This window comes from Cydia splendana, chromosome 10, assembly GCF_910591565.1.
Source record: "Cydia splendana chromosome 10, ilCydSple1.2, whole genome shotgun sequence".
In the NCBI taxonomy this organism is placed as follows: Eukaryota; Metazoa; Arthropoda; class Insecta; order Lepidoptera; family Tortricidae; genus Cydia; species Cydia splendana.
This window is the reverse complement of record NC_085969.1, coordinates 10,333,668-10,354,729: the sequence shown is the minus strand read 5'-3', so window position 1 is coordinate 10,354,729 and position 21,062 is coordinate 10,333,668. Positions and strand designations below refer to the sequence as shown.

The window sequence follows — 21,062 nt, the reverse complement described above, 5'->3', positions numbered from 1 at the left end:
TGTAAAGTCTCCGATTGCAAGTAAGTCCTAAGGAAAAAATCATGGCCGTAGGTCTATTAGGTAAGTACTTCAATTACTGATTTCGCGAAATTGCCTTGTCTTGTTTGGTTTCCTCGCATTCGATATGAAAAGTAGAGTGTTTAACTCGGGTGAAAGGCACCATTTCCGTCTCGGACTATTGGCGCTCTCACTGCGTTCGAGCGCCAAACTACCTCGACAGAAATGGGTGCCTTTCAACCCTTGGTTAACAATCTACTATTATTATTAAAATTTAATGGGTACCTTAAGATAAGAGGCTCGCTATTAGACATGATATCGAACCTCTTTACAGTAATAGAGGACTATCAATTAGCAAATGCATTAATATACATTAATAGCACACAATCATATTATCATCCTTTAATATCTTATTTAACATGGCATACCTTTATCACGAGATATTGTGAATAGTAGTAGAAAAATAAAAAAGGTCAACTTAATGAAAGCGATTAAAGAATCCTCTCCACTTTGTGTTTGCGTGTAAAGTTTGCGAGAGGCCAGACGGCGTGAAACCGACTCGAAGGGATTACGCGGTGCGAACGAGAAAATTTGCACAAGTACTTTCTGTTAGCTTTACTACGGAACCTTCGGAATTTCACGCTTTGTTTCCCCCTTTAATGTATTCAGTAAAGACTTGCCAGTTTTCTGTCTAATTTGATCTTTGTTCGAGTTTGGTTTAAAGTCCCATCGCAGGCTAACGCCTACGACAACTTTTGAGTATTCTTTAAGAATAGCTAAACTAAACTAAAGTTTAGAATAACCTTTAACGTGGTCGATTGATGAATTTTGACTTTGTTAACCAAATAACAAAAAAGAAACATCAGTATGTATAATTTGCGCAAATCGATATAGTCTATCAGGTAAGGTTTTATTAAAATTTTCATTTTGCATTTTGTGGCTTTACTGATTTTTATAAATTAATATTTTGTAGTTTATTTTAGATTTTCTGTTACTAATATAAACACAACTATAATTTTATACTATGGCCAGAAAAAACATTTTATATGCATATGCATGGCATTTCTTAAATATTATGTACAACATGAATGTAATGAACAACGAGATTTTATTATTAGTCAAATTAAAAAAAGAACCTCGGGCGTAATCTTCTTTCGTCCCCTTAAATTCACTTTCTCTTCTCGTCTTTATTACCGCGCCGTTTTGTTCGCGAGATTTCTCCCCCTTGTCTTACGGCGCGTATCCCCCTCGCAACAACCTTCTTGCATTCCAACTACAACGTCAACAACGTCATAACAACCATTAAATGACATGCAATCTTTAACTTTAACACATATCATTACATTTCGTTTTCAATTATCACTGCATCGTGTTTCAGTCTTTGTCAACAGTGGAAACTAACTTTTACGGTCTGCAATTGTCCTTTTTTTGAAACAGTCAAAGATAAACGTTCAAATAGGATGGAATGAGTTTTAGTGGTCTGGCGTTTATTCAACTTTTGAGTTGTAAGACGTACATTCAGCCTATGCTCCTGCTTAGTTTGAAAAGGAGTTTGGAAGCCGTTTAAATGTTTGTAAAATTTGGAACGGGTTAGTTGTAGTTTGATGAAAATATATTTGTTTTAAAGTCAACATTTCTGAATTATACATATGTGCCTGTAGAGCTACACTTTTTAATAATTGGTTCACAACTGGATGTCGTTGGGTGAAATGATTGAGATAAAAATATTGAAAGAAAGTTGAACTGAAAGTTTTAGCTACATAAATATGTACAGATATATTTTTTTATTTTCTTGCCTTGAAAATATTTAAATAAAATAGTACGTATGTCAAAGGTGTACGTGTAGAAAATTTTAACCACCTAACTACAAAAGATTTTGAATTTGATTGAATTGATTTTTTTGCATTTCAAATATTGCAACGGTACCTATCCAACCTTTACTTTATCCCTCACTAACAATGTCAATAATTATTTACCAAGTATAATTATTCCACAGCGGGTCTATATCCCCCACTGCCCGTGGCGACTCCGTGCATAAAAGCGATCTCTCCCAGTGAGGGGTGGACGTCAGGCGGCTCAACAGTCATCATCGTAGGGGACAACTTCTTCGATGGATTGCAGGTCGTTTTCGGCACGATGCTGGTTTGGAGTGAGGTGAGCTATTTAGTCTCAAAATGTGTTTGCATACATAATAAGACTCAAAATTAAGTATAAAGGTGGAGTTGAAACTTTGATGCCTAAATTAGGCGTCAAAGTTTCAATATTATTAATATTAAATATTAATACGATATTAAAGAATTAACCAATTTTAAAATTGGTTAGCACCAAAAAAAGTCATTGATGACATTCATATAACATATTACATAATATAAAATTTCTCTAAATAAAAATGTAATATACTTACCTACCTATTTGTTTCAAGAAAACTATGGGTGTGCTTTATTTTCTTGGTCAACGCTAAGTCTTTAATATCACTTCCTCGAATCATTACCATTGTTTACGAGGCTACTCAGCTATATTTTCCTTATTATTTACAATAATTGCACCTTCATCAGTTAATAACGTCGCACGCGATCCGGGTGCAGACGCCGCCGAGACACATACCTGGCGTCGTGGAAGTGACCCTATCGTACAAAAGCAAGCAGTTCTGCAAGGGGGCGCCGGGCAGATTCGTCTATGTTTGTGAGTAATTGACACTATACATCCTTCTCTGATACATAATCAGCGCTGCTTATCCTGGCTATACATCCCTTTTGATAGAACAAATTTTTAAGAGCAATCCTAAAAGTTATTCTTCTCCTAAGGGTTCTTCTTCTCGTAAAGGTTTGTTGATTTAAGATATTTCCACTTTTTCATTATATCCCCAACTGATCTTCCAGTTAAGACTCAAAATATTGAGCTCTATATTATTCAACACTGTCTTAAGGAAATAGTCAAATATATGTAGTATGAAAATACATACTACCTATCCCGAGCTTCGAACATATTTTGGTACTGTACAATCTAAATATTGATCCAAATCGTCGCTCCATCAATCAAACGCATAAAAATAAATACTTTCCCAATCTTAGCAAAACAAAAATCTTCACCAAAAAACAGTAATTCGGCAACTCGAACGCAATCTTGCACGATCCATCAATTAGGCTTTCATTTGGTAGTGGGCTAACTAATGATTGATTCTGTTTTTCTTGTTCCGCATAGCAGCGCTGAACGAGCCGACGATAGATTACGGGTTTCAGAGGCTACAGAAGCTCATACCGAGGCATCCTGGCGACCCGGAGAAGTTACCGAAGGTATGTTAACAAAAACACCTTTTGGAAATATTAAAAAAAATATATCATAGAATCGAAGGATATTAGGTACATTCAAAGTTGTAAACATGACACTCTTCAAACAGTTCCGATAAATAAGAAAAATGTATTGTTCCATCAGCACTCAAAACACAAATTCTTCCCCAGGAAATAATCCTAAAAAGAGCAGCAGACTTGGCAGAAGCGTTGTACTCCATGCCTAGAAACAACCAGCTCGGTCTGGGCGCGCCTCGGTCCCCACCCGCGAGCATGCCTTTCAACTCCTACACGGGCCAGCTAGCTGTCAGCGTCCAGGATACGGCAGCATCGCAGTGGACTGAAGGTGAGACATCGTTCTTTATATAACTTAGAACTTTCATTATGAAACTGATTCAACGAAATAAATCCACAACCATTGAAAGATTCCATTTCAAAATGAACCTTGCGTATCTACTTGGAGCGATTTTAGCTAAATTACATTTGCTAAGTTGAACTTCGAGTCTTTCAGTCTTCCATTTATTTAAGACTAGCTGTGCCCGCGGCTCCGCCCGCGTGGAATTCGGTCTGTGTCAGTAAGCGGCTAATTTCTAATCCTAATTTCTCTCCCTCTCCCCTGGAGGCGGAACTTGAAGTAAAGTTGACAGATGGATTGCTAGAGGACTGTAGTCCAGATAAAATATTTTACAATTAGGTACCACTAAATAAAACTACACTCCAAAGTCAATAGTTTTTTCGCCCTTATTTAAATTTTACACGTGACTTAAACGACAGAGTAGTAGGTGTATATAGGACGATACAGTACCTAAGCCGTAAAGGGGCTCACTGATTAACAGTCCGCCGGACGGTATCGGCCTGTCAGTTGTTCGGAACTGTCAAAATTTTGTTCTAACTGACAGGCCGATACCGTCCGACGGACTGTTAATCAGTGGGCCCCTTAAGGTATATACGCGCGAGAGCGAAAGCGAAGCGGCCTGCCTGGCTAGACCGCCACTCACCGTGGTCTTCTTCAGACTCCTGAGGAAGACCACGTGCCCCTTGTAACCTCAATGCGTTGCGAGACTTTCGGGAATGATTCAATTTTTTTCGGGAATGCATGGTAATGCGTATAAAATGCGAGTCCCAAATCGTTTGACTCTGCAAACGACCAGTGCCGGATTAACATATTTTGATGCCCTAAGCATTTCTAGACCATGGTGCTCCCTCTCCCTAGGGTCATCAAGATTACATTGAATTTTTTTGGTTAATTGAGTGACGTTCATTGCCGCATTACAGCTGAGAATGGAAATTAATCACATCATTTTATCACGACAATTGACAGTGCCGCAGCAGTAACGTTGCAACAGAGTACCTAATGCTGCTGCAGTCGCCACACGAATGTCACCTTAACATATCTTAGAATGTTATTGAAAACGCGAGCGAAGCGAGCGCGAAAATATTTCGATATAAAAACGCAATTTTATAGACAGTTGTACATTTTTACTTTTAGTATGGAAATCAGTCACATAATTTTATCACGAAAATTGACAGTGCTGCAGCAGTAACGTTGCAACAGAGTAATACTGCTGCAGTCGCCATAGCTTAGAAAGTGATTAAAAACGCGAGCGAAGCGAGCGAAGCGAGCGCGAAAATTCTTCGATATAAAAACGCAATCTGATAGGCAGAGTTGTACATTTTTACTTTTAGTATGGAAATCAGTCACATCATTTTATCACGAAAATTGACAGTGCTACAGCAGCAACGTTGTAACAGAGTAGTGCTGCTGCAGTTGCCACATCTTAGAAATAGATTGTAAACGCGAGCGAAGCGAGCGCGAAATTTTTTCGATATAAATAGGCAATTTGATAGAGCAGTCACATAATTTTATCACGAAAATTGACAGTGCAGCAGCAGCAACGTTGCAACAGAGTAATGCTGCTGTAGTCGCCATATCTTAGAAAGTTATTGAAAACGCGAGCGAAGCGAGCGCGAAAATTTTTCGGTATAAAAACGCAATTTGATAGACAGTTGTAAATTTTTACTTTTAATATGGAAATCAATCACATCATTTTATCACGAAAATTGATAGTGCTGCAGCAGTAACGATGCAACAGAGTAATGCTGCTGCAGTCGCCATATCTTAGAAAGTAATAGAAAACGCAAGCGAAGCGAGCACGAAAATTGTTCGATATAAAAACGCAATTTGATAGACAGTTAGACAGTTGTACATTTTTACTTTTAGTATGGAAGTCAGTCACATCATTTTATGACAAAAATTGACAGTACAGCAGCAGCAACGTTGCAACAGAGTAATGCTGCTGCAGTCGCCATATCTTAGAAAGTTATTGAAAACGCGAGCGAAGCGAGCGCGAAAATTTTTCGGTATAAAAACGCAATTTGATAGACAGTTGTAAATTTTTACTTTTAATATGGAAATCAATCACATCATTTTATCACGAAAATTGATAGTGCTGCAGCAGTAACGTTGCAACAGAGTAATGCTGCTGCAGTCGCCATATCTTAGAAAGTAATAGAAAACGCGAGCGAAGCGCGCACGAAAATTTTTCGATATAAAAACGCAATTTGATAGACAGTTAGACAGTTGTACATTTTTACTTTTAGTATGGAAGTCAGTCACATCATTTTATCACGAAAATTGACAGTACTGCAGCAGCAACGTTGCAACAGAGTAATACTGCTGCAGTCGCCATAGCTTAGAAAGTGATTAAAAACGCGAGCGAAGCGAGCGCGAAAATTTTTCGGTATAAAAACGCAATTTGATAGACAGTTGTAAATTTTTACTTTTAATATGGAAATCAATCACATCATTTTATCACGAAAATTGATAGTGCTGCAGCAGTAACGTTGCAACAGAGTAATGCTGCTGCAGTCGCCATATCTTAGAAAGTTATTGAAAACGCGAGCGAAGCGAGCGCGAACATTTTTCGATATATTATTAATTTATTAAATCAACATAATTATTCAATTATTTTTGTTGATATCCGTGTCTTCTAAACTTAGAGTTAATTTGGCAAAATCTTTCCTCGGTAGCTTATTCATGTCACAACGTATTAAATTCAGCGCCATCTGTTAGTTTACCAGGGTACTCAATAGTGGTAGCACATATTTGAAAAAGTTTGCCCCTCCTTCCTAAGTAGCGCCATAAGATTCAGGGGCAAACTTAAGTCAATCGAGTGTTGTGGCTACCCCCCCTTTTAGGGGTTGAATTTTTATAGCCTATAACCTGGCCGGGGATTTTCTCGACAGATTAGTAAAGTTTTCATCAAAATCCGTTCAGCCGTTTTCACGTGATGCGCGTTCAAATAAACAGACAAACAGATAAACAGATAAACAGACAAACAGACAAAAATTCTAAAACCTTTTGGAACGTGTTCTGTTATCGATTCTAAGTATCCCCAGCCAACTTTTTTTCAAATATCTCTGTACAGACTTTCGACCGTCTTCAGCTTTATTATATGTATAGATTTAGAGTGCTATGCTATGCAAGTACCATACCGTATAAGTCAACCATTATCTCAAATCTACATAAATCTGTTACGTTCATATGGGTTATGGCGAATTCTGGTACGTCAGCAGGAGAAGTTGCTGAGCGGGCGAGGTGTTCAAAATAACCTTGACACGAGAGCGTGAATTGATTAGAAAATATTAACTTTATTGTTAAGAAAATAAGAGTATTTTCTTAACAATAAAGTCGCGTCAAGATCATTTTGAACACCTGGCCCGCTTAGCAACTTCTCCTGCCTGACTGTACTACCACATAACCAATTTAGCATAATTATGATTCATATTTAACCTCGTTGGCGAGTACAACTGAAGCCTAACGATAATTTCGTGTTGACCCCAGGCTTTTTCTTTTAGAGGAGTACGCGAGGAGCGGCGGGTCGGTGTCTCCCCGGTACTGCTCGGCCGCGTCTACCCCCCACGCCGCGTCCTACCCGCACCCTCAACACTACCCCGCGCCGCCGACGTCGCTCTTCAACACTACCTCGAGTGAGTTTCATGTGACATAATGACTCTCTCATCAATCGTAGTTGTAACACTACCAGTATTCCTGTCATCGCATTGTACAGTTGTACACTCATCTCTAGCAGAACACCGCGCTGCTTATGTCAAGAGTAAGCTCTAAAAAATTTATGGTTTCGTTACCAAAGTTACTCTTTAACACCAGCTGCAGTGAGAAGGTAGTAATTATACATATTATTACGAAAGTTCTACTCATCTCACCTTGCTACTGTGTCCATGGGTCTGGTCATGTTGACTTCTTCAGGCAGCACTTGGGTGAGTATAGTAGTATTTTGTTTATAGTCAGTAACTAACTCTTATCTACTGCTTGATGTCTATCTCTTTATTTCAGTTCTCGTTCTATATTTTTTGTTATTTCATATTCATTAAATTATGTAAAAATAATTAGTATACCTATTATCGTAAATATAATTTGTGCTAGACAATCTTAACTAATTCTTGCTACAAAAGTTGCCTATAACGAGTTTGATTTCTTTTATCATATAGTAAATCTACCCAAGGTGTCATTCAGGGCTCACTGAGTCAACACAGCCTTTAAGTTCACATTCACCACGCTTGCACGCTTGTTTGTCTAAAACGCTTTGTGTTAACCCCTGTTTTTATCCCGTCCAGTGTCCCTGGGCCCGTATCATCCGGCGAACCTGAATGGACATTTATCATCTGACCATCACCACTATAACGCGTATAACACGAAAGATAGCGGGCATTACAGTGAAAGAAACGAGAATTCAAAAAGCTCGGCTGACTGTCCGGCAAACACTCATACAAAATGCACCGCGAGCGATATGAAAGGGGAGGAGAGTAAAGAGACTAAGCTAAGGAGCGCCTTTGCGGTCGTCAGGCAGAGTCCGCCGCGCGCCGCCAATTTTCAACATCATCAGAACTGGCAACATCTCGCCGTTCAGTGTTAGTAGATTTTTTATTTTATTCGCTTTTGTCTTGTATTATTTGTTTGCTTGCTTTTTTATTTCCTCCATTTACGTTAGTTTTTCCTCATCTTACAATGCTTTTCTGGTTGTACTCTAAGAGACCTGTGTGACCTAATCGTAATAATTAGTATAGGTATTCTGTTACATTAAAAGTTAAACTACCTTATTACTTTTCTCGCTGATAAAATTTAATAATAAGCCGTTCGTGTGCCTCAGTATAAAGGTTAATAACAAATAATATGGATTGTTTAAAGAGATGGTTTGGAAATGTATGTGTGTTGTTAGACATATTTTTTGCGAAATTTTAATATTTTATTTGATTGTCCACAGGAATGGGAGGTCTAGTATCATCGCCTTTTAGTGTAAACCCCTTCTCGCTGCCGACGTGTAGCGCGCAACAGTACGCGCAACAGGCGCAACTAGCCTCCAAGTAACACAACATGTAACATTGCAACCACAGCCTGTAACGTAAATAATGGTCCTTACTTGTAAAGTCGCCTGTTACATCGCGTACATGTTATACCCAAATAGTAATGTGTAAATTGATTTTAGTACTTTGTAAATAAAGTTGTATTTTATATGTAAATAGTAGAATAATTATAGGAACTCACACTTATTAGTTTCTTTGCTAGATCAGTAAAACAATGTAGATTTTATATAAATTATAACTGATGCCCAAAGTTAAAGTAAATTAATAACCTGCTCAAGTCTCGGGCACCGCATCCAGAACCCACCAGAAAGATTGTATCGTATGTCTTTTGTTTTTGTAACATCTGTGATATATTTATTGTAAGAAACGTTGTAAATTTTACTGTAATTCATGTGTAAATTTCTTATTATTAGAACTAATTTCAATTCATGGCTTTAGGTTTTGTGAATGTGACTTCGTGTGTAAATCTTAAAGTTTTATTCGGTAGGTTTATTTTGTGACATTTTCCTAATCGTTTATGAATGCAAAAACAGTCTCGTCGTTAAAAATAAACGTATCCTGTGAGGAAAAAGGTACAAAAATTGTCTACGGAGTAAACCTACATGAATGTTGATCATATCTATAAATCGAAACAAAACATATCCTGTTTGGTAATGTACCCACAAAATGGAATTACGGAGCGGTAAAAAAAACAACGAAAAAGTCTAAGTTGAGGACAATGTATACGAAAAATATAAATTTCCTTTAGAGCTCCTGAAGTGTAGGAGATTTTCATGGCTTTTCTTTCCGAATATGAAATAAGTAGTCACGTATATTGTTTATCAATACTTATGGTATAAGATTTGTACATTGTAATCGTTCAGGAGACAAATTATCACAAAATACAAAATTAAAGTTATCTATACTTACACAATGGTTTTATTCCAACACCTAATAGATGTAGGTACTAACATATATAGAATATAAGCATCCCATGCAATTTATAACAAACTGATTATAAAGTGATTTGAGTGACAGGTCCAGTCAGCTTGGTGAAATGTCAAATTTATCTTTAATATCTGGGAGAGAAACATATGCCAACTCAAAAATGCGCGTTTTCCCAGAGATAAGACTTAGCTAGATCGATTTATCGCCCCCAAAAAACCCCCATATAGCAAATTTCATTGAAATCGTAAGAGCTGTTTCCGAGATCCCCGAAATATATATACATATAAATAAATAAATACACAAGAATTGCTCGTTTAAAGGTATTAGATAGAATATCCAGTAGATAACTGTGCAAGGTTAAATTTACGTGACGACACGACCACAGACAGCCAGAATACGTCTTTTGTTTATTATAAATGTGTATTTACAAATACTTTTTACAAACTTATTTTTAGGGTTCCGTACCCAAAGGGTAAAACGGGACCCTATTACTAAGACTCCGCTGTCCGTCCGTCCATCCGTCCATCCGTCCGTCCGTCAGTCCGTCAGTCCGTCCGTCCGTCCGTCTGTCACCAGGCTGTATCTCGTGATCTGTGATAGCTAGACAGCTGAAATTTTCACAGATGATGTATTTCTGTTGCCGCTATAACAACAAATACTAAAAACAGAATAAAATAAAGATTTAAGTGGGGCTCCCATACGACAAACGTGATTTTTGACCGAAGTTAAGCAACGTCGGGCGGGGTCAGTACTTGGATGGGTGACCGTTATTATGGTACGGAACCCATCGTGTGCGAGTCCGACTCGCACTTGCCCGGTTTTTTTTTGTTTTACCTGTCCCGTTGTCGGTGTGTAATCAAATCCGTAATCAAATCTTGCAAGTTAAATTTGACCCACTTTCCAGTAATTCTGATGAACCAGATGCATACATATGTAAGTCGGGTGAAAATGCAATATTATGGTACCATCGAGCTGATCTGATGATGGAGAGTAAGAGGTAGCCTTAGGAACTCTGGGATAAAACAACGCAAGCTAATTGTTTGGGGTTTTTAGAATTGTCTCTATGAGTATTCGTTGCCTGTGGAAAAAATATTAAGTTACAAAAATGAAATATTTGCTAAAAACTTATTTAATATTATTTATTATAACAGTCCTACTCCTATTATTCTTTAACCGGTATTTACAGGGTGGACAATAACTACTATCATTTTATAATAAGAATTATTATAAACAAAACATAATTTTAATGGCCCATATAATTCAAAACACCAACCCATCCATCACAGTCTCGCGTCATTTTAAAGCATATCTCCCATATGGTACATTCGCCCCCCTTGAAATATTAAACTAACAATTTTTGTGCACAAGGGTGCATTGTGCCTCTAACTAGATAATGCACAGGTTTATCTCTACTCCTAATTGTACTACTAAAGAATGGGGATCGTATTACTTGTGTATTAGCATTAAAATGGCTCCAAGTCTTTTTGTTCATAAATAGAAATTATGATAATTTAGCGTTGAATTAGGGGTGTGATAAATAAATGGTAGTTCAATTAAGTTTTTTTTTGTTAATGGATACAGAAAAAAAAAACATTTCCAAACGGTCAGCTCCATTAGGTACCTATGTAGATACCTGTATAAAAACGTAACTATTGCAATTTTTCTTGACAATATAAATAACCTTTGAAATGTTTCGTAGGTAGGGACACTTTCAACTAGTCTTAGGCGGTTATTAAAAATTGGCTAAGGTTGTAAAGGTCGATAGGCATTAGATTGCATTAAAAACCATTTTTTTTACGGTCACAATCAAAAGTTAATCATAGATTAACGTTTCAAGTTAATTGAAATTCGATAAGGCCACGCGCACACTGGCCGGAATATAACTAGATTACGGAACAATATTGTTAATGAGTAGTTCGTCGCCGTGTGTGGCGCACGCGCCTCGCCGGATGTTGTGGCGTATTTGGTAGGAGTCATCTTATTGTTAGCTTATTCATAAATTCAGTACTTGTGTTCTTCTTTCTAGTTGTTAGAATTTATGACGTTATATATAAAAAGTGGGGCTCCTTACTGCATTCTTGAAAATAGCAATTCTAGAACAGAATAGAAAATTTACCCGACAACCTAAAAATTAAAACCAAATTAACTGAAATAATTTACACAAAGGCTATTTTTTTTCCGTTCTTATCACTACTAGGTTATAAGGTTACTTATCACAATAATAATACGTTCAACAAAGTACTTTACCCTATACATATCATATTACAAGAGGGCGGGATTGTCATTCCGTTCATATTTGTCTGTCCTTTTGTGATAAACAAGTTAAGTGAACAAATCGGCCGGTCGCGTCAGCGTCGCGTGGCCGGGCCGCGACACGTGCCCGTCGCGTGGCGATGTCGCGCATTACCAAATTAGCGTCCGGTGTGCAACTAGCTTTACAATTTCGGTTGATGTTAAGGATAAAAATCTTATCATTTGGAATACAAGAGTACTTTAATAAAAATTAAAGCATTATTTGATGATCGATGGGTCTTCATATTGAAATTGAGTACCTACCTATTAGGAAGGTTTGAAGGTAAGTAGACGTATTTTTTACAATTCATTTAGATACGTGTTTTTGTATTTTTTTTTATATCTACCCTCTAACACAGTGGTAGTGTTATTTATGGAGATATGTATAGTATCCATATCTAATTTAATAAAATCCTTGAGACCTTCATTCATCTGAATTAATTTGTTCTGGAAGCAAATACAGGTACGATTTTCTTTCACATACATACCTAACATTAATGAAAATTGAAAGTATAACAAAGGTTAGTGAGGTGGTGGTGTCCGAATGGATATGACGTCCGACTTTCAATCCGGAGGTCGCGGGTTCAAGTCCTGGCTCGTACCAATGAGTTTTTCGGAACTTATGTACGAAATATTATTTGATATTTACCACTTGCTTTTCGTTGAAGGAAAACATCGCGAGGAATACATCTGCGAAGAAATTCAAAGGTGTATATGAAGTCCCCAATCCGCATTGGGCCAGCGTGGGCTATAGCCCAAGTGGAGGCCTGTGCCCAGCAGTGGAAGGTATATGAGGCTGAATTATTATTATTATATTAGTGAGGTGGTAGGATAGTGAAGAATACAACGTAACTTGAATTTGCTGTTTATTCCTTCTGAAAAATAAAGGAGCATGTTTTTCATTGAATTAAATCAAATTCCAAAACAATGGAATTGAGTTCAACAAGTGTTCATCGCAATACAGATATCAGACACCTTTAATTTAAGTCCGTGAACCTTCGCAAACATACAACGTAAAACGCGTAAGAAAGAAGGGGGCGAAGGGGGCACGGGGTGGGGGGTGGCCGACAATAGGTGTACAGATAACTTTCCTTCTATAGTAGAGTCAATACCGACCCTTGGGAGTTTTACCCTCGGGGCACGGTCGCTTGGGAAAACTAGACCCAACAATATGGAAAAGGATGGCGCGATCTATTTTAGCGAGTGGAAGTAGTACGTCCGAGTGTACTTATGTATTAATAATATATAGAGGAAAAATGTCGAGGACGTGCGCGTGTGATATGTTGCGACTGTTAGCGAGAAAGGGATGGATGACATCAATTTGTCGTGTCGTGATGGGGGTTTATTTTGTTTCTGCATTTGCCATTTTTCAAGGTTTTTGAGTTTGAACGTTTTTGAGCGTACAGTTTTTTTAACACATTTTATTGGACATCGATTATAATCGGTCTATTTCCTTGATAAAAACGCGTGGTTATCTTTTTTATTGTACCTAGGTGCAGTCGAAAGTTTTAATTTTTGACCCATTTTGTACTTTGTCACAGTGACAATAGTATGAGGTCTCTAGCGACTTTCATATGATTTTCACTGTGACAATTAAGGTACGAAATGGGTCATACGAGTAAATTAATACTTTCGACCGTATATCTTATTGTCTATGTCGTTGATACGGCCTATATCCCAAACGGCTCGACAGCTATTGAAATCTGAGACCTTGTCGATTCGCCACTCTTGTGAAAGTCTTCATATTTTGTAACTGTGTTAGTTGACAATGTTGACATGCCCATTATAATTAGGTATGATCATGATCTGTGTAAGTAAATGAATACCTAATTATAAAGTCTCAAACTTATCTAGGCCCCTGAGGAGACTAAAGTCCAATCCATCTTATTCGCCAGCATTAGAACGTATGTAAGTAATAAGGCCATAAGAATGATTTTCGTGATAATACTTGTCGAAAACATTATAAAAGTATTGAAAATAAAGTTTAGGCTAGTCGTATAAGAGTTATAAAACGATATCGCGCCGTGTCAACGAAGCGTTGGCGAAATTGAGTGAGTCGAGTTAAAGTATTAAAAGTTTTCAGCTAGCGATCTTTGCGCGGAGACGGCGCCCGCCGCAGCTCTAGGGTGGCGCAGTGTCGATAAATTTATCGATAGAATAAGAAAACGTTTGGGAAATGCGTTCCCTCAGTAGGTACCTACTCTCTCTTATCTAGATATCATCACGTATATTTTTTCTTTCGACAAAAGGCCGGAAGAATAACTCGACGCACTTTTCAACAAAAATAAATAAACCAACTAGGTAATAATTAGACCCAATTCCCATCTGATAAGAAGAGAACAGTGCCAAAACGAAGCAAAATGGATCTGTGAAAGTTATTTATTCATTATTTTATATGCCGTCAGTGAGTTTATTTCATCGACTCGCTACGTCAGTCTTACGCTGCGATATAATAAAATACGTTAAATATAGTAATGACTACCAAAAATTTCATAATATTTTATAATTTCATGAATTAATACTCGTACGAGTTTCTGAACGATGCGTTTTGACTTTATATTATTATTAAACGTCATCGTCAGTCAGTATACGGTTGAATGACGTTTGAACATTTTTCTGTCTCTTTCTTTTTACTAACAACTTGAAAGGGGCAGGTCGAATGAAATCCAAGTATTTCGAATTTGTATAAGGCCCCGCATGTCGAAACGACATTTGAATGTAAATTTCACTTGAATGTCATTTTGTCTCACGCTGCTTAAAAACAATGAGCAATATCTAATTTTGCTCACTGTTTTCAAGCAGAGAAGTACCCTTGTTCTTTCGAACTGCTGAGGTGAACAATTATTTATTTTACAGTACATCTGGTGCTCCATTACTGTATCCTGTCCTATAATAAGCACATTACGTAACGACGTCGAAAATTTAAAGGGTCATAATAATGTACTATAAAACGTTGTACGATACACGTGCAAATAGGTAATTAGCCACTCGTTGCGAATTTCCTATTTCTCGCACTTGTATCGTAAATAACTATTAGGTACTTATATAGTTTAAAATTGCGAAAATAACAATAATACTATAAAAAACACATATACAATAAAATACTTTCATGCTCTTTTCCGGCTTTGTCGAAAAGAAAAACCATAAGGTTTTCTTAATAATAAATAATAATAATTCAGCCTAAATACGTCCCACTGCTGGGCACAGGCCTCCTCTCATGCGCGAGAGGGCTTGGGCTATAGTCCCCACGCTAGCCCAATGCGGATTGGGGACTTCACATACACCTTTGAATTTCTTCGCAGATGTATGCAGGTTTCCTCACGATGTTTTCCTTCACCGAAAAGCTAGTGGTAAATATCAAATGATATTTCGTACATAAGTTCCGAAAAACTCATTGGTACGAGCCAGGATTTCACCCCGCGACCTCCGGATTGAAAGTCGGACGTCATATCCACTCGGCCACCACCGCTAAGGTTTTCTTATGTTAGGTAAATGTATAATTATAATTACAAAATAAAATATAAATTATAATCAGTATACATAAAAATATCGACTCATCCCATCCCTACTTCTTTTACACGGTGTAAGTTAATAATGTAATAGAATTACGAGGGAAAAACTGTTGAACTCTGCCCGAGCGGCTGGCGACTTAATTGTAGCACTTTGTTTTGCGTGGCTCACTGTCTGATCCATACCTACACATCTACACACACACATAACATGGGCAATAAAGTATAAGAAGTTGGGGTGTTTTGATACTTCACTCGTTATGTAGTCTCGCTGAATTGATGCACGTCGAGCGAGCATATACGAATATTTTTAGATAAACGCGCTTTGCTACGTTGACGGGAAATGTCTGTGTATATTATTAAGACAATAACTGTCTCGTTGTCTTAATAGGCACTCGTAAAAATAAATTTCATTCTACTTTTAATGATAGCAATGATACTTACCTACAACTTGAGTAGAAAAAATGTCAACGCACATATCACTGGCACTGATGAGAATATGTAAAAAAAGTCGTATCTTAGTATCTAATTGATACTACGATACTATTTTTTTTTTACTAATTTGTTACATACTGACGTTTCAAGTACGCGCTTTGGGTCTTTCAAACTATTTCTACTACCTCTTTCATGACACTTCGCTCCTAACCCAACAAATAGGTACATAAATCACAGGTCATAATGGCAGTCTAGGGTTCAGTATCGATTTAGTGTCTGGTATTCAAGGTTTTTGAGTTTTTTTAGCAATGTGACGATACGGCAATAATAATGTGAAAGTACTTATTGTTATTATTAACAACGATGGGACTTAATCGCGTAAAATTAAGTTTTAAATTTACCTCCGACGTTTCGAGGACGGCGTTGTCCCCCTGATCTCGGAGAAGACTGGCTAAAGTTGACCTCAACATCTTCTAGGCGCGCGAATTTTTCGAACTACCCGCACTTAGCCACTAAATCGGAGGTTTTAAAACTTAATTTTACGCGTTTAAGTTCCGTCGTTGTGAATAATAATGAGTAAAAATCGTGAAAGTTTAAATCAGTAGGTACTTATAGTATCTATCTTTTTTATAAAAATAATTATCGAAATATCCCGGTTACCGGTACAAAGTACTCGGTACGAGTGGCCCGTAGTGTTGCGAATATAACTTGTTGGAAACAAAAACAGACTATTTGAATATGGATAGACGCTAATAAAACCCAGTTCGTTGCGACAGAGACAGGTAAATAATAAGGACTTATTCATCATATTGAATTTCGTAGAATATGCTATATATTCTATTTATGTAGAGCACAGAAATAAAAACAAAACTTCTTTTAATTTAACAATCGCAAAAAGCTCACTGGTGCGACCCATCAAAGTGGCTATTGCTCAACTACGCTGAGGCACACAATTTTTATAGAGATTGACAGTCTTATCTATTTACGTATCTCTGATTGCGGTTTGGACTTTTCTAAACTAACGCCTCGACGGGACGGCCAGCAGACAAAAGTTAGTTTCAAAAATCATACGAGCGTAGTGGGAACATTTTAAATTTAGATGAATGTCTGGAATTCATGTTAAATGGGCATGTGCATGTACCGGTGTTTTACATTTTAGGCGCAGGTTACTTGCGAAGCGGGGCGCAGTTTACATTTTACATAATACATAGGTACTTGCTTAAAAATTATGCAGAGTGATTGAGATTATGAATGTGAGGAAATTTGACGTTAGAACCATTTGTCATTTGTCACAGTGACAATCAATTATGAAAGCCGTTAGAGACCTCATATTATTGTCACTATGACAAGGTGGTATCGAAATCAAATTTCTAAACCGATAGGTACCGTATTAAGCGAAAAAAAAATGTTGTAGCTAATCTTTTCTATTATTATAGGTGTCAAAAATATTAGCCATGTAGTTCCTATATTATGATAAATAAAAAAAAAATACAGTGCTAAAATGGTTCCTTGGTCGAAGGATTGCAGACGCGAAACTTTTTCCTTTTAATACTTCGTGACATCAATTTTAGGCAATTCCGTTCGACTGGTTCCGGGGGTCATTCCATTTGCCGAGTTCCAATGAGACGAACAGTCGATAGAACTTCTATACAAGCGCTCTTTTTTTTCGTAAAGTTCATACGAGTCTCGGTCACTTTACACTGGTTTTTCCACGGACTTGACTCGTTAGAACTCGGTGTGTCTATGCGAATGATCACGTATCGATATCGCTTTAGCTATAAATTCAAAACGCAATGAGTACCCATCGTACACAGATACCCCGTTGGCCGGTTTTCGCGCGTACCTTATCAAGATCACATCCAGTTTTATGGGTCTAATCGTGGTGGCCGCAAATTGGACCCCCGTGGCTAATTTTCTAACCTGGCCGATTATAGGATTTCCACTAATTAGCTATTACCGATATATCCAAACGAGTAACGATGTAGCAGTGCGTAATTTGGATAATATTGGACGCAAAGTTGGTTTTTATGGTGTGAACTAAATTTTGCAGACTTTTTTTTTATCAATAAGACTTATATCTTAGGTTAATTTTTGAAGGAAAATAAAATGCAGCTTTACCCATGCTCGTAACAATATTAAGCGCCAACTCTTGCGAGTCAACCGGTATGTGTAAGTAGGTACAATATCAAAGTGGCTTCGGTCGCGAGTACTGAGATCATCACTAGCGACCTAGCTAAGCCCTTATAAATTGGTAAGCTGCTTACCGCTGATCGGTTCCACGCTCCGCTATTATTTCAGACCGCTTCTTGACGGCGATTTTTACGAAATAAGTAGGTACTGTGCTTTGGAAAGAATTTTTAGTACATAATAATATAATACGAAATTTTAATATTCTCAATTTGTATTAGCTAAGGACTTTTTCTATATTAATAATATTTATTCTTTAGATTTACTGTTAACCTTGAACATAGAGAATATATGGTATGGCACTAAGTTTGCATTTTGTAATATAGGTATGATTTCTTTTGCCCAATAAAGAGTATAGAGTAAGAATTAGCCCAGGAAAATGGTCAACTTTAAAAGCAACGCAACGCCACCCTATACACTCTTTGTTTCTCGATAATACGCGGTTAGTTGGTTAAAATATTTTATCCGAAAATACATAATGTATGTATGTATTGTATGTATGTATGTATGAATATATGTCACTTTATTGCACATAAACATGTTTACATTAAACGGAAAAAAAAACAAAACAAAAATAAAAATGTTACTTATGTAGAAAGGCGAACTTATCCCTAAAAGGGATCTCTTCCAGCTAAGCATTAGGTATAATATATTAAGAACGGTTTTTGTCATTGTAGTAGGTCTCCACTTCAATGATTCTAATTATTTAAATACCTATAGCTATACGATTGAGAATTGCTCGTGATTGATATTGTAAATCCATATTTGTTTTTTGCAACGACATTGGAGTATTTAATGAACTGAAAACAAATAATTATTGATTTTATGAATCACCTTTCAAATCATCTAGCAAAAAACATACGCCAGTTTTTATAAAAAAAATACTAGAAAATACTATCCTGAGTATTGACTACTATTGACATAACTAAGATTATTTGCCACCTACTCGTCGTAACGCTTTCAAAACTTCCCAACTTCCATACCAAACTTCGTTAAACTCGTCACAATTTCAGATTTTCAGACGTTCGCGACGCCATCTTTTAGAACCAACCTGCACGTAGTTCAGACCAAAACTCACAGGTGGCGTTATTGTCGGTGGGTGCACTTAGATTCAAACCCAAATTCGACAGCGACGTCTTGAAACACACCAAAGCAAATTGAGAAAGAGAGAGGTGAATTCTCAAGGCTCTGTTTCGCGTTGTGTTTTGGGACTAACCGGGCTACATTGAAGTTGTTTCCTTTTTGTTGGCGCTGTGGGTGTGTCCAAGACGGCCAATAGGAGGGACCTGCCTCGTCGGACCACTCCCACCCGGTTTCTGATGCCTACTGGGAGTTGGAAGGAAAAATGTTGGCAATAGGTAATTTTGAATGTCGTTTGTAGGTGACGTAATTGAGAATTTATGATCGAAAGTGCTTTATAATTTAGATCGGTCTCCTGAGTGGCGGCTCGTAAAATGTTAGCATTAAATAGGTAGTAAATAGAGCCGTAACAATAAAAACACGATCACTTCAAAGGGTCTACTCATATGTCGCAGATATATCGGTTTATTTTTATTGTTAGATGATTGAATTTTTACAACTTTTAAGAATAAATATTTAGTGTAGTAACTTAATAACTTTGCAGGTAAATACGTTTAGGATTTGTTAACAATAATTTAATAATTAGAGAAATACTAAGCTCCGATTTTTTGTAGCAATATAAATGTAAAAGAAAAACCATAGTGTATAAAATTTAGCCCCATTATATTCAATTACGGAAACTGTAGGTCTAACCATAAGATGCAATGTTAAACCATTACGCATTAATGTAAATGACCGTTAAGACCGTAATGACCGCCCCGGCCACAAAACATGTCGAGAGAGCCTGGGATACCCCTGGCCTTAAAGCTACTCACGCGTCTCCTCTCATACAAAATAGTCCGGACGACTCAGATCGCGCCCGCCTATTAGCTGTCTCTAGTTACGAATCGGGTCACTGGCTGAACACCTTACCGTCACGCAATATTGGTACTGTTTTAGAAAAAAACACGCTGAGAATATCAGTTTGCCTGCGAATTGGGGCCAAAATATGCTCCGCCCATACCTGTGCTTGCGGCAAGGACGTGGACCAGCTAGGTCGACATGGCCTCTCTTGCATCAAAAGCGCCGGCCGTTTATATCGCCACGGCACCATTAATGATTTGGTTCGGCGGTCGCTTGCTACCGTTTCTGTGCCTGCTACTTTAGAACCCTCAGGCATGGCGAGAGACGATGGTAGGTGACCGGACGGAGCCACACTGGTGTCGTGGAGACTGGGTAGGCCTTTGGTGTGGGACGCTATATGCGTAGACACCTTTGCACAGTCCCACATCCAGGCTACCCGGGCACAGGCTGGCGCTGCTGCCGACCAGGCCCAACTACTCAAGCGCCGCAAATACTCATCTTTACTGCAAGATTATGAGTTTGCGGCGCTTGCTGCAGTGGAAACAATGGGTCCTTGGTCGGCGGACATGAAAACTTTCATGGGGGACCTGTCGACACGGCTGGTCGACGCCTCGGGAGACCATAGGGCTGGCGCTTACCTCTCCCAGCCCATATCGCTGGCAATACAGAGAGGTAACGCAGCCAGCGTTATGGGCTCAATGCCGCAGGCGGAGGTTCTAGAAGGGGTATTATTTTTATAACTTCTTTTTATTTTCATATATTTTATTAGTATATTTTAGTTTTTATATAATATTATAAGTATTACTTTAATTTTTAAGTAGGTTAATTTTAATTTTAGTTTAGTTTTTAAATCTTTAATTCATAGTTAGTTTTAATGTTTTTTTATTATTAGTACCAATTGTTGTTAATTAATTATTTGTTTACCAAATTACTTAATGTAAGTAATATGTATCGTTATCTGCAATAAAGTATTTTGATTTATGTAAAAAAAAAATGAATAATAATGTCAATAAAATGACCGTTGGTTTCTTGATTCACAAAAAAAAATCGAACTCAACTTAAATTCTGTTTGATTGTGCCATAACTGATTGCTAGAACTTCACGTCAACCTCCTATACTAGTA

The 21,062-nt window shown here is 37.5% G+C and overlaps 1 protein-coding gene across 1 annotated transcript in view; it reads left to right on the top strand.

The window, feature by feature from the left end:
• LOC134794272 (transcription factor collier) overlaps positions 1-9,579 on the top strand; it is a 62,640-nt gene extending 53,061 nt beyond the window's left edge. Inside the window, exons 10-16 of the mRNA XM_063766030.1 lie at positions 1,994-2,151; positions 2,553-2,679; positions 3,202-3,290; positions 3,456-3,630; positions 7,143-7,274; positions 7,920-8,213; positions 8,567-9,579. Coding sequence (XP_063622100.1) covers positions 1,994-2,151; positions 2,553-2,679; positions 3,202-3,290; positions 3,456-3,630; positions 7,143-7,274; positions 7,920-8,213; positions 8,567-8,568 — 977 coding nt within the window. The 3' untranslated portion in view covers positions 8,569-9,579. The remainder of the gene's footprint in view (positions 1-1,993; positions 2,152-2,552; positions 2,680-3,201; positions 3,291-3,455; positions 3,631-7,142; positions 7,275-7,919; positions 8,214-8,566) is intronic.
• The last annotated feature ends 11,483 nt before the right edge of the window (positions 9,580-21,062 follow it).